This window comes from Artibeus jamaicensis, unplaced genomic scaffold (genome assembly GCF_021234435.1).
Source record: "Artibeus jamaicensis isolate MK-2021 breed Jamaican fruit bat unplaced genomic scaffold, CSHL_Jam_final contig_944, whole genome shotgun sequence".
NCBI lineage: Eukaryota > Metazoa > Chordata > Mammalia > Chiroptera > Phyllostomidae > Artibeus > Artibeus jamaicensis.
This window is the reverse complement of record NW_026522020.1, coordinates 5,668,085-5,681,408: the sequence shown is the minus strand read 5'-3', so window position 1 is coordinate 5,681,408 and position 13,324 is coordinate 5,668,085. Positions and strand designations below refer to the sequence as shown.

The 13,324-nt window shown below is 60.5% G+C and overlaps 2 protein-coding genes across 11 annotated transcripts in view; one reads left to right on the top strand and one right to left on the bottom strand.

Moving 5' to 3' along the window:
• The window catches only part of SNED1 (sushi, nidogen and EGF like domains 1), a 58,686-nt gene that overhangs the window by 7,189 nt on the left and 38,173 nt on the right, over positions 1-13,324 (bottom strand). For 5 of the 7 annotated variants that reach the window (XM_037161353.2, XM_053655175.1, XM_053655176.1 and 2 more), the window contains 7 exons: positions 13,013-13,125; positions 11,929-12,210; positions 10,779-10,923; positions 10,605-10,690; positions 9,257-9,349; positions 2,111-2,227; positions 1,586-1,673 (listed from right to left, as the gene is read on the bottom strand). In XM_037161353.2, coding sequence (XP_037017248.2) covers positions 1,586-1,673; positions 2,111-2,227; positions 9,257-9,349; positions 10,605-10,690; positions 10,779-10,923; positions 11,929-12,210; positions 13,013-13,125 — 924 coding nt within the window. Of the gene's footprint in view, positions 1-1,585; positions 1,674-2,110; positions 2,228-5,743; positions 8,841-9,256; positions 9,350-10,604; positions 10,691-10,778; positions 10,924-11,928; positions 12,211-13,012; positions 13,126-13,324 lie in introns of those variants that run through there. The other 2 variants (XM_037161354.2, XM_037161356.2) reach the window with 2 other exon arrangements.
• MTERF4 (mitochondrial transcription termination factor 4) overlaps positions 1-13,324 on the top strand; it is a 46,732-nt gene that overhangs the window by 11,655 nt on the left and 21,753 nt on the right. Inside the window, exons 4-5 of one of the 4 annotated variants that reach the window (XM_037161370.2) lie at positions 3,902-4,184; positions 5,408-5,733. The exons of 1 other annotated variant lie outside the window; for it this stretch is intronic. In XM_037161370.2, coding sequence (XP_037017265.2) covers positions 3,902-4,184; positions 5,408-5,436 — 312 coding nt within the window. In that variant the 3' untranslated portion in view covers positions 5,437-5,733. Of the gene's footprint in view, positions 1-3,901; positions 4,523-5,407; positions 5,734-13,324 lie in introns of those variants that run through there. 2 more of the 4 variants (XM_053655180.1, XM_037161365.2) reach the window with 2 other exon arrangements.

Below are 13,324 nucleotides of genomic sequence, written 5' to 3'. Positions count from 1 at the left end.
GGGACCGTCGGCACATGTGCTTTGGGACACGGGAGGTGCGCAAGGGCTGTGGGCTGGAGACGGCGGACACGCAGGTGAGTCTGAGAGGCTTCACTCTCGACATTTTAGATGTCGCCGAGTGGAAAGACGACGTGGTGTGGTCTCAAGCACGTGCGGAAAAGGTGGACGTCAGCTGTGTCACAGGCACCTTCCCCTCAGCGCAGGGACTCGGGGACGTTGTGATGAGCGCGTTGCCAATCTCAAGAAGCGCCAAAAGTTAGCCAAAGAAGTAGAACCAGTGAGCCCACAGGAGAGGTAGAACGGAATCGTAGGGGGTAATTCAGAAGTAGTCAGGGAAGGGGAAAACGGGACGGAGATCAGGTGTAACAGACAGAAAGCAGTAGCAATGTCACGTTACACGTTACTTTACAATGTAATCTGATTCTCGATGAAAACCAGGGATGAGCAACTAGGTGGAAAGCAGACCCAACCCTGTGCTTACAGGAGAGTCGCTCCAGGGTCAAAGGACTGGGAGCAGCTCACACCCAGGCCCCTGCGGGTCACCATGTGCCGGGCTCCCCCTACACAGCCCGGGCTGGTGGCTGCTGTGGCTTCAGACAGCCCTTCCCCAGAACCCAGAGTCAGAGGGTGTAAACACAGAGTCCCAATCCCAGTGCAGCTGGGAACCTCCTACATCTCCTGCTTGGTGTGACCCCTGGCTTTGCGGCCACACTCACCGCAAGTGTGACCTTGCCTCCCACCTCCCACCCAGAGGGATCTGACAACGTGTAACCAAACATGTCCCTCTGCTCCCAGGTCACACAGAACAAAGACCAGAAGCCTTTCACAAGCACGCTCCCGACTCAGCCCGGGCTTGGTGTCCTTCCCTGAGCCCCTCGCCCCCCTGTGAGTGCAGTGGGACTTTGTCCCCAGGGCTGACGCTGACGCTGTCGATGCTGCAGCGGCACTACCCATCCCCAGCCTGGGCTCTCCTGGCCCTTCACACTGACCACTGCCTAACACACTGCGCTGTCTGTGGGCAGCTGTCTCCCTCCTCTCGACAGGACGTGCCCGAGGGCAGGGTTTGGGCACACAAAGGGGTGTGGCTGCGTCTGCTGCCTAAACAGACTAAGTGGCCCCAGTTGGAGTGTCAGCAGGACGGTCCTAAGAGGCGAGCCTGTCTCTCAGGTGGGGAAACGGCCATGACTGCATTGTTCAGGGCCGTGTCATTGCTTCACGGTGGAACCAAGACTCCAGGCCTCACGTTAGGCAGGTTCTTTTCGGGGGGATCCGTGGCAGTTAGAACCCTGCCATCCGGGGACGGGGGCCGATGCCGTCCAAGTGGTTAGGAGCCAGGGGCCTGGGGCTCCAGGCCTCCTGTGCCTCTGCCCCCAAGCTGTATGGACTCAGACAAGTTGTTCAGCCTTTCTGCCTCGTTTCCTAGTTTGTCACCTGGAGGGAAGGGGTAGTCAAAAGCTAGCCCCTTCTGTGACTGACCATAGTCCTCAGGGGTTTGAGAGGGTGGGGTGAGCTGGAGTCTGTGCAGGCACTTCAGGGGGTTGGGGACTCGACCAGCGTGGTGAGGGCGAGGGCGGAGGGGACTTACACGTGGTGGCAGACGCCTCCTTCCCAGACCGGCAGGGACTTGGTCTCCGAGAACAGCCGAGTGCAGGGCTGGGGCAGCTTCTTGCAGGCTGCCAAGCAAGGGCGAGGCCACGGCTCACAGGTAGCTTGGGCCCTGGCCGCCCCTGCCCACACTCTTGGGAGCCCCTGCAGCTGGTCCCCTTGGGGCTCACTGACCACCCGTCTTTGGCCTCCGCCCAGAAGTCTCCCAGGGGAGGCCTGCAGCCCGCTCCTTCCAGCACCACATTTGGTCCCTGAGCCCCAAGCAGCCCCTTCCCCCACCTCTCACTGTGGGGTGGCCGTTGCTGTGCCCCTTTCTGACTGTCCTCAGGCCCCCCTCTTATCTAGGCGGCAGCCTTCACCCTTGCATTTGGGGAGAGCCTGCCAGCCTCCTGCCCGGGGCCCTGGAAGTCTGGGACACCTCAGGGTTTGGGGTCCCCGTAGCGAACTTGCCCTGGGCCAGGCAGTTTCGTCCCAGCCGTGACAGGGCTGGGCGGCCCTGACTTACCGAGCTCACAGCGTCTGCCCTTGAACCCTGGGCTGCAGTCACAGCTGTGGGCGTCTGCGCCCGGCACGCAGGTGCCTCCATTCTGACAGGGGTTTTCTGTACAGTTTGCAGAGGCATCTGCAAACCAATCGTGAGTGGTCAGTCCCCGGGGCCCCAGAGGAAGGCCTGCCAGCCCCCCCACCGTGCTGCCTCCTGCCGTCTCTAACACTGCCGAGTCCCGGGGGGTCTTAATTCTGCTGGTCGGACGCCTCTTCTGACCCCATTACCTTGAGGGCCAGGGCCTGAGCCGTGATTCTGCTGGGACCCTCAGTGCGGAGTCCTCCAGTGAGGTGAGAAGCCTCAAGCCACTGCTTAGATTATGGGCGGGGGCCGGTGGCCTCAAGAGACTCCCAGCCCTGCCCTGGCCAGGGCCCCGCCCCCTCATTTCTGATGACGTCAGCCCTGCACAGAGTTCCTTCTCCATGGAAGGAACCCCTGGTCCCAGCGCTGGTGCCTCCCCTCAGCAGCCCACGTGTTCTCCAGGACCAGTCCCCAAGCTACCTGTGTCTTCCCAAGTCCTCAGCCCAGGTAGTCTCCCACCCCGAGTCCAGGAGGCCTCTGCGCACGGCCCCACGTGGGCGTTTGTGCCCGGCGGCTGCTGTCTTGGCCTCACCCCTCTCACTCCCGCCCCCGGTGCGGCATCTTCATGCTGCTGGCAGTTAGAAGCAGGACCCTCAGTGGCTGCGGGGAGGGGTGGGCCTGGCCTTCCCTCTCAGGGTCCACTGTATCTTTCTTCTGTAAGCTTTGACAAGATACGTTCTTTTCATTTTTAACTTAAAAAGTTATCCCTGGCTAGTGTGGCTCAGTGGGTTGAGCAACAGACTGCAAACCAACAGGCCACTGGTTTGATTCCTGGTCAGGGCAGGTGTCTGGGTTAAGGGTCCCCACTTAGGGGCACGTGAGAGTCAACGGATCGATGTTTCTCTTACACAGTGACATTTCTTTCCCTTTCTCCTCCTTTCTATTCTCTCTAAAAAATAAATTAAAATTTTAAAAAATAAAAACTGAAAGAATAAGGCAGGGAGTGTCCAACCCCTGGCCTGTGGGCTGCATGTGGCCACGGACGTGGCCCGACATACGGCCCTAAGTTCACTTCAAACACAGGGTTTTGTGTGTGTGCGACTGTGTCCCAATGTGTTGAACGTGTCGCGCGAGACAACTCTTTTCCTTCCAGTGTGGCCCAGAGGTGCCGCAAGGTGGGACGCCCCTGGTCAGTAGGGTCCGCCCCTTCCAGTGTCAGGCCGGCCTCCCTCACCACCTGGCCGACACCCCCCCCTCAGGAGGCCGATGGGCAGACGTGGACCCAGTGTCCCCACGTCCCTGCCAGCCTTTAGGGTCTGTTGGACCGTGTCTACTTTACTCCTGTCCCCTCACCCCCCTCTGGCTGTCCTTGTCCTTTTTTCTTTCTTGATATGCTGGTGGTGGGTTGTGGGCTTTTAAAAAACTTTTTTAAGAACCTTGAAAAATGTCAAAGCTACAAAATCAGAATCTGAGGGGCCCCACACACCAGCCCCGGCTCCAGCAGTCAGCACCGTGCAGTCGTTTCCAGTCCAGTCGTTCCCCCACCTCCCATGTCAGAGCAGCTCCCGGAGGCCATCTCTCCTGTCCACGCGCCAGTGGTGTCTGCACAGGCACTGATGTTCCTAGACACGCATTACTGCAGTCACAAAAGTAGCAGTGATTCCTTAATATCTTCAGAAATCGCAGTCCACGTTCCAGTTGCCCTGATTGTGTTAAAAATGTCGTTTCCAGTTGGCCTCAGCTGATGAGCGCTGCCTCGGTGTGGCGTGTCTCATGTCTCGTTTCACCTGTCACGTCCACCTTCCCCTGGAGGTACTGAAGAGACCAGGTTGCCAGTCCCACGGAGCTCCCTCCTCGACCTGCCTTACTGCCCCCTTGGGGCACTCTTCATCTCCACCTGTGTTTCCTGTAAGCTGGTCACTGGTGAAGGGGCCTCCCAGGGTCCAGTGCCATGTCCTTGCAAGTCTGCTTTCCATGGAGGCCATATACCTTCAGCACGTCAGGAGGTGTGAAGGTGGGTCCCTGGTTCAGCACTGGCAGCTTGTTGATGCAGAATGGAGATCCCTGCTTAGGGCCCAGATCCATCAACTCACAAGGGACACACCTAGTTTCCAATGGCCCACAGTCAAGGTTCTGCTTCCCCTGACTCACTCCATGGTCACCGGAAACGCCCTCCCCACCACAGGCAAGGCCAGTGTCAACTTGTGCCTGTTCTTTCCTTGCCTTGTGCCCTTGTAGCAGGAGCCTGGCCTCACGTGCTTGGAAGCTGAGCAGCACGCTCTGCTCATGGGGCCTCATGTGTTTGGTGGTTCCCTCTGCTGCTGTTGGTGTCCTGGTCTTAGGCCAGTGGGACCCCTTTCTGCTCGGCTGCTGTGCCCTTCAGACCAGTGTGGGTCCATGTTCTGCTTCAGTCTTGGACTCAGTCATTTATCCCAGGTCTCCTGGTCCCTTTCTGTGCAGAGTGGAACTGAGAGCCCAGTGCAGGAAGCGCGGGGCCTGCTGTTACTGGGTGTCAGGTCTGTGCAGTGGGCAGAACTAGGAAGTTAGATTTAAAACAACTCACGAGTTTACACCATATTTCCTGTTCAAAGAAACAGAGTTGCATAAAAATGAAAACACAAGGCTTTTACCTCTGCTTGTATCTTTATGATGGAAATCTTGGCATTAATATGGTTATTATTTACTCTGCAATGCACTGGCAGTTTAAAATACTGTAAAATAAGCAACAGTACTACTAACATTGAGATCACTAAGTACAGCTTAAACTTTCCTGGCAGTCCCTTTCATCCTTTGAAGCGATCCCACTAGGAGTGAAGAGTCAGAACTCTGTCTTAAAATCACTTAAAATGGCACTTTTTCCCTGTGTGGTTACACCAACAACATGAGAAGGAAGTTTCAGTTTGCTTTCACTGTCACCCTAGCTTTTCCTTGGGTGTCACGGAACAGCGTCGTCTCGCTCTCCGACGTACACAGGAGCCTTCAGAGGTGTCCACACCGTCTCCGGGCCTTTGACTTCCTTGCTTTTGTTCCCTCCTCACGTAGTTAACGCTTTTATTAGTTTTATTTATTTTTAAATATAAGAAAATAGGTAAATATATTTCCCTTTCCCACTCTCCTACATTGAAGAGATACCCAAAATGCTGTTGTTCACATTATGTTTTTAAAACAGCTTTATTGAGATGTAATTTATATACCACATGATGCACCCATTAAAGCATGCTGCTCGTTGTTTTTTAGTGCAACACAGGTGTGTGTGTCCATCATGAGTCAGTCTCAGTAGGCGCCTGTTAGCCGCCACCCCCAGACTTCCCCACCCCCACTAGTCCTGAGCCGCCACCGACCCTCTACCTGTCTGTACGTCGCCCGTTCTGGACTTTGATGTGAAGGAATCGCACTACTTGTGGTCTTCGGGACAGGCTGCTTTCGCCCGGTTTGACCTTCTCGAGCCCCCGTGGTGCAGCTTGATGGGACTCACTCCTCCCGTGGTCAGCAGTGTTCCGTTGTGTGGACGGACCACATTCTGTCTCATCCTTCGGTTGACAGACGGGTCGTTTCTGGCCTTTGGTGATTGTGAACCATGCCGTGAATGTTTGTGTGTAGCTCCTCGTGTGGACACGTGTGTTGGCTTCTCGGATGCACACCCCCGCAGCAGTGGCGCCGCTGGGCCACGTGGGGACTCTGCGTTTGGTTCCCTGAGGGACGGCCAGGCTTCCTGCCCACAGTGGCTGCACGTGGATGTTCACGCCAGCAGCGAGCGAGGGTTCCAGTCCCCCTGCGTCCTTCCGTCTGTGACTGCGGCCGTCCTGGCGGCTCTGAGGGGCAGTTCCAGTGCCCGAGGGCATCAGCATCTTTTCCTGGGCTTGTTGGCCATTGTGTGTTTTCCTGGGAGAAGCGTCTGTTCAGAGTCTTTGCTCATTTTTTAAGTTATTTGTCTGCTTGCTATTAGTTGTGTTTTTTTATATATTGTAGATAAATTACTTTTTCCGATATGATTTGCAAATGTCTTCTCCCAGTCCATGGGCTTTTGTTTCACTTCCTTTGAGGAATAAAAACTTTTAAATTCTGATGAAGTCCAGTTTGCCTTTTAATTTTGTTGCTCATGCTCTTGGTGTCAGAGCTAAAAATCCCTTGCCAACTCGGAGGTCATGGAGATTTACCCTATGTTTTCCTCTAAGAGTTTCATAGGTTTAGCTCTTACATTTAGGCCTTTGAGCCGTTTTCACTTCTGGGTGACGTGAGGCAGGGGTTCAGCTCCCTTCCTCCGGGTGTGGGCGCCCAGCTGTCCCAGCTCCGTTTGTTCAAAGGGCTCTTGTTTCCCTACCAAGAGGCCTGGGCACCCTGGCTGAAAAAGTCAGGTGGCCGCTGGTGGCAGGCCTGTTCCACTGACTGCAAACTGTACCAGGGACACACCGGCCTGGTGGCCGCTGCTTCACAGTGAGTTTCGAAATGGGGTGTGCAGGCCCTCTGCTTCTATAGGATTGTGTTTGCTCCCCCAGATCCCTTCCAACTCCACATGAACTTAAGACACTATACATGACAATTGTCCAGAGATATTTTGCGGCCGCATGAACCCTGTCAGCTGCCCTTACCCCCTGCACTTGGAATACCAGGCTGCGGAGACACGGCCGATGGCCCTGCTGCTCAAGGGCAGCGGCCCTCAGCCTGTAGCCCACACAGCAGGGTTTTACCAGAGTGCCACCACCGTAGGCTCGTCCTGCACGGTGGTCTCCCCTCGATCCTGACCTGATACACACACTTCAAAATATACAACCAGGGAGAAGGCAGGCTGGCGTGGGGGCAGGGCAGGGGGCTGCTCCTGTGTGAGAGTAGATCCCAGAGCTGCCCGCTGTTGCTGGGCAGGCTGCCTCTTTCTGGGCGGCAGCTCCCCAGACCACCTGTGCCGGTGCTGGGGGCCAAGGCCCAGGCCGCCCGAAAGCCCTGCAGGGGGAGTCTGAGGAGCCTCAGTGCTCCCTCCAAATCCCTGACAGCAGGTGACAGGCCTGGGAACCTTCCTCTTCTCCTCACCAGAGCCTTCCTTAACTGTGCTCTTGGGGTGCCTGGGGCTCTCTGGGGTCCTCCTTCCTTGAGAAAGAAAAGTGTAGCAGCTTCTAGAGAGGAGAAGCTTATCCTACAAGGAAACAAGAATAAGACGGCCACCAGTGACAGCACAGACAGAGGGTGACCGCAGAGCAGCATGTGAAGCGCCGGAAGGAGGGAACTTTGAACCCTGAGTTTCATACCAGGGTATAAAGTAGAAGAACCAGGGAGAGCATTTCCAGGCCCACAGGGGACTCAGGAGTTTGGCCAGATCGAGTGCCAACCGGCACTTTGTGAAGCTGATGTGCTGATCATACACTTTTGCAAAGGGCCGGGCACAGCACAGACACCGAGGGGCCAAGTGAGAGGACCGGCCCTGCAGGATGGCACGCCTTACCGCAGAGACTGCCGTGAAGTCATTGCTGTGGGCACAGTGACAGCGAAGCCCTGGAAAGGACAGGTGAGTCCAGAGTCTCTGGCCGGGACCAGTGGAGCAACACTCGACTGCAACACGTCAGTGCGAATCGGCCTGGCAGGTGCGCTTCACACCTGCTCCACCAGGCCCTGGCGAGGCTGTGGATCGATCACCCTGGACCCCGCTTGAGGGGCTGCAAGCAGAGAGCTCCTTCATGGAAAACAGTGGAGCCATCCCTGCCCTTGGGAACTTCTCGCGTCCCCAGTCCTGCCACTCCCTCACCTGGGCCTGAAGACTCCTGCTTGAGCGTCAGAGTGGCTCTGCTGAGGACCCCCGAGTGCCTGCGTGCCCTCCGGGCAGAGAGCAGCCCAGCCTCGGTGAGTCTCCGTCGGACGGACGCCCAGCAGTGACAGTGAGTGGGCAGCGGCTGCCCGTGGTGGCCCCGGCCACCCGCAGGGAAGCCTGGCCGACTGTAAGTCTGAAATGGCACCCAGCCAGATGCTCCCTGTGACGCCACCTCCCACCCCCACCACCGATGCTGCCTGGCTCGTGGGGAGTGGACACGGACTCAGGTTCCGGGTCAGCGGGCCGTTCACCCAGCAACAGTCCCTGACTGAACAACTGTACGGAGGCGCAGCCCGGCCCGGCCCGACTGTGATGGGGACTGAAGCCCGGGGCCGACGGTGCGCACCTGCAGGCCCTAGCGGTGTTTTCTTGTCACCGCCTCCAATCAGCCCCACTGTGGCCGCCCCAGAGCACGCGCGCCTTGCATTACGCAGCACCGCAGGTGGCAGTGATGCCTGGGACCCGGGAAGGCGGTTCCCCTCCCTGGAGTTCCGGAGTTTTATGGTGCAAACCAGCTGACACGCCACCGTTGGTGGAAACGCCAGCCAGCGGCGGCCCCTCACTGCTCTGTGACTGATGGCCTTAGCTGCCCCGGCCTCCCTGCAAACCGGCCCTCTTGGAGTCACGCGGTGGACGGCCGCCTTGGGCCTCGCCTGCACTGCGGCATCACCGTTGGCAGGTGCACCCTGTGGTGCAGGTGCGGGGAATGCACAGTGTCCTGGGGGCTGGCAGCCGGCATACAGTGACCTGCACCCTCAAAGGGGGCGTCCTGGGTGCTGGGCTGCTCGCTCCTGCGGACTCTGCCCTCTTCAGGCCCAGTCTCAGCCTGTAGCTGACCCAGTAGAAGGCCGCTGGGCCCTGGGAGGACTGTCCCTAGAGAAACACGGTCCTGAGGGTTAGAGCGAAGCAAAGGGAGAACGGTGCCCGGCCTGTGCTGACACCCTGCAGGGCTACACCAGCCAGGACTCTCCTGAGGGAGGGTGGGGACAGGTTCGGGAGTCTAAGCCCGCTGTCAGCAGGGGCCCTGCTGGCCCTACACAGCGCTCCCTGCCCACCGACTCCTTCCCTGCTGCCCAGCAGGCTCCTCTGAGGGACGGCTGGGGTCGGGGGCAGGTGGGCCCTGCCCTGTGCAGACGGATGGGGCAGGTCTGGGCAGCTGGTCTGTAACAGGAGAGGGTGCCCATGCCGCCTCTCCTGGCTGGGACGTCTGGCTGCCCCGGGGCGGGGCCCTGTGCCTCCCACTCCCACTCGGGGTGCTCAGCCCTGGAAGTCTGTCCCTGTTGACTTACTTCCCATGTCCTTGTCGCTGTCACGTTCGGGAAGCTGGGGGGCCAGGCTGGCCTGCTCAAGGGCGTCTTCTGGCTGCACCAGCACCGTGGGTTCTAGGAGAAACCGGGACCTGCAGTGCTGACCACGTGGCCTGCTGCCTCAGGCCCAGGACTGCCCCTGCGCTGCCCTCCTGAGCTGCTTCTCCCCCAGGGTGAGGGGTGGAGGGGCTGTCCCTGTGGGGAGCCCTGCGTGGTGGGAGCAGGACATTCACTTACCCTCCGGCCCCAACGTGGGCACAGCACCCACGGGCTGGCACTCTCTCCCGCAGGACCTGCTTTTCCCCAGGCCCAGCCCTCGGCTCCGGCCCCGCCCTCTGCAGGGACTGGCTTCCACCGCCGCCCCAGCGGAAGCTTCTCAGAGAAGGTCGGCAGCGGCCTGAGGCAGGGCCCCACCCCTGCCCGACCCCCTGGCCTCCGCCTTCCAAGCAGCCTTCCAACCCTGCTCTGCTCTCCTGCCGCCCTCGGCTTCTTGGGGGGCAGTCCTACCTCCTCCCACCTCGTATCTGCACTCGGCCACCGCTTACTGCAAGTCAGCTTCTCGCAGGTCCCTGCCGGCGCCCTCCCCCATCCCGGTCCCCACAGACTGCGGACACCCTGCCCTCCCTCATCACGCCCTGGCGCACGCTGTCCGCCTGCTCGGGAACACTGTCGTTGGAGGAGACGTCTCACTGGGTGCTGATGAGGTTGTCTGCCCGGAATTCTCCGAGGGTGCTGAGGGCAGGGCCTGGCGAGCCTGGGGCCTCCCCCATCTGGATTTCAGAGTGGGGGGCCCTGCTGTGCTAGGTGTGAGGGGCCAGGGTGTCCGGACCTGTCACTCACGCATGCCCTGTGCCTCTGGGCTGGGTAGGGAGGCGCAGTGGGTGCTGCAGGTGGCCCTACTAGTTCGGGCCCGGCAGGACCTAAACCCAAAGGCTCTGCTCCTACCTGGGTCATGACCTCAATGTGATGGGCCGTGAGCTCCTGGGACCGTGATGTGCGTGCCCGCCGCCTGCTGCTTGTTCTACTGTGCAGGCTGGCGCTGGTCTGAGCGGCAGCACCTCAGACCGAGTCATGTCCCCCCGTCTACGCTCTCCAGCAACGCGCAGGACCTGGCTCGGCCTGAGATGCTTCTAACACACTCACTGTTGTCCTGTCACTTGCTCGGCCAGCAGCCTGCACCCTCACCCACACGGCTGCCTTGGGGAAGCCCCTGTGACTCCAGGAGCATGGACACTGCATGTTGGCCCCGTGGCCCAGGGCCTCTGGTGCCATCCTGCGCTGGGGCCAGGTGGGTGGCAGTGAGGCCACTAGGGTGGACTGAGGCACTCACGTGGTCTCACGGGGACTGACTGGCCAGGGGAGCCACCGAGCTTGGCACTCACTCGTCCTCTGCTGTCCACGAGCTCCGAGAACCTGCTGGCAAAGTCACCAGGGTCACCACGTAGAGCTCTGTGCCTGGGGCCGCACCAGGTGACCCCGGGGGGCTGATGGCAGAGCTGTGTACCTGGGGGCCTGGGTTGGCATTTCAGGGGCCCCTCGGTCGTTGAGCAGACGCAACTCTGGCAGGCGCCCAGGGGCCGGTCTGTTTCTGAGCACCCGTGGGTGTAGTCCTTCCCGGTGCCAGCGTCTGTCAGCACTGTCCCTTGGGGCTGAGGGCGGCAGTGGGCGACATGGAGGGGGGGTGTCGGCCACGTAAGGCAGGTCTGAGGCTTCCCTTTGCCTCACCCCACCCCACTGCCCCAGTGCCCAGAGAGAGCTGAGGGGACTGGACTGTCCCTGTAGTCAATGGCATCTTTGTGGCCGAGAAGCCCTGGAGCCCACTGCCCCCAAGGAGGAACCACGGTGTCCCTGCTGGGGAGCAGACACTGCTGGGCCATGTTGAGGGGCTGGTCTGGGCCCAGGTTCCCTACCTTTGGGGTTGGTGGAGGCCTCACCCGACACTTGCCCCAGAGTGATGCTGCTCTGTGGGTTCTTGTCGCCTGATCGTGTCTCCCAACTACACGATTCAGTCCCCTCCCTGGGAACTCCCCCATCTGGCCAGCTCACAGAGGGGCCAGTGCACCTGGAGCGGAGCTGGGCCCCGCTCCCCGGGCAAGCTGCCGCTCAGACGCGCTGCCTCCCACGCTGCCTCGAGGAAGCTTTAAAGCACGAGCAGGGCCCTGTGGGAGCCCAGTGGGACCTGAGGGGCCTCTGTGCATTTCGGGGTGAGCCTTCCTCCTTAGTGTGGCCCTTTGGAGCCTCCCTGCTCCCAAACTGCACCCTCTTTCTGTGCCTGTCCTGGCCTCTGTCCCCTGCTGCTGTCCAGCGATTCCTCGTGGTCGGCCTGGCTGCGAGGCTGCTCCCTGGGCCCTCACACTGCCCGTTCTCAGCACCTGTTTTCAGTGATGCCTGTGATCACTGCTCAGCTTGTCTGGGGCCCACAGGGGTGGACGGCACAGGTGGGGAGCGAAACGCTCCTTTCCGAGTCCTATTGTGTTGGCACAGCACCAACCGGGTGAACCCACTGCTTCTCACACGCGAACTCTCCCGTGGTAACACGGTCCTGTTCTAGGCCGCTTGTCTGACATCCCTTGGACAGTGTGGTCATGCCGGGCGAGGGTCTTGGGGAACAGGTGGCCCACACGGCCACCCTGGGCCCGCAGCCCTGCACTCACGGGTCATGATAGAAAGGTGTGCAGGCTCGCTGTGCAGCTCACTGCCCTCAGCGCCCTGCACGGCCGTCACCGAGAGCTGGTGCCGCCTCCCAGGCAGCAGGTCCCGCACCGTGTAGGAGACCAGCCTCCCGTTGGGGATGTAGCGGCTCTTGGTGCTCTGGCTGGTGGTCACGTTGATGACGTATGCCTCCAGGGAAGTGCCCGGAGTGGGGGCATCCCAGACCACGTGGGCGGAGGTGGCCGTGACTCGGGCAGCGGTCAGGTTTGCTGGTGGCAGAGGCCCTGGAAGCACAGGGAGGGGAGGCAGGTGAAGGGGACTGATGGGGCTGCACACTCGGGGCGGTTCAAAGACCCGACACAGACTGCCAGCACCTCATCCGAGGTCGGGTTTAGTTACTATAGCTGTCGCCGTGGTCCTGGGGACTGGGGGGTGCCTGCTGTACCTCCTCCTGCCCCGAGCGGCGCCCCCACAGTGCCACCCACCAGCACCCAGCACGGCCCCAAGCCTTCTCACCATCAGCACCCCCTCTGTGTGAAACTTCTCACATGCTTGAGCCTGGCCACACACCCCTTCTCCTGGGATGCAGCTGAGGGGCGTAGGGCCCGGCACGCAGGGTCCAAGTGAGGACTTAAGCCTGGGCCGACTCCCTGCCCCATCTGGCCAGGCCCTGCTCACACCTTCCCTCAGCCAAGACACTTGTCCCTGCCCCCCACCTGGTTTGCATGTTCATCATCAACAGCATGGTGCCCGTCCGACCCATGAACTGGGGAAGAAGGGGCAGTGAGGGCCGGTCTGGTCCCCATGAGACATCACGGAGCTGCGCAGAGTGGACAGCGTGGCATCCTCGCCAAGGCTTCTCTGCCCCTTCTCTCAGTGACCCCGTCGTGAGAAGCTCACGAGCCACTGGGTATGAAGGGCATCCCCGCAGGAGGGGACGAGTGCTCCGGGCCCGCCACCAGGTGGGGCACACACAGCCAGGGCTGAGGCTCTGGTGTGGCGGCCTCTTTGGGGAGGGTGGGGCGGGGGTGGGGTGGAGAGCCCCCGAGGGCCCCGCCCTCGTGTGCGGCCGCATCGTGCACTCACGGGTCCACACACGCAGTGGGGTGGAGGCCAGGCTCTCGGTGCGGTGCTCCTGCCCCCCAAGGCCGCTGAGGGTGGTCACCCGGATGGCGTACCTCCTTCCGGGCAGCAGAGCCCTGCAGAGAGAGAGGACAGGACGGTTTCGGGCCTCATGTCCAGCTCTTCCCTGGACTGAGGCTCCTCCACAGCAGGGCTGACTGGGGCCGTGGGTGGCCCCACTGCTGATGGCCCTGGTGGCCTCTGTGAGGGCGGGTTGTGGCCGAGACCTGGGTGCTCCTTGGTGGGAAGCCGCTGTCTGGTGCAGCAAGAGGCCGG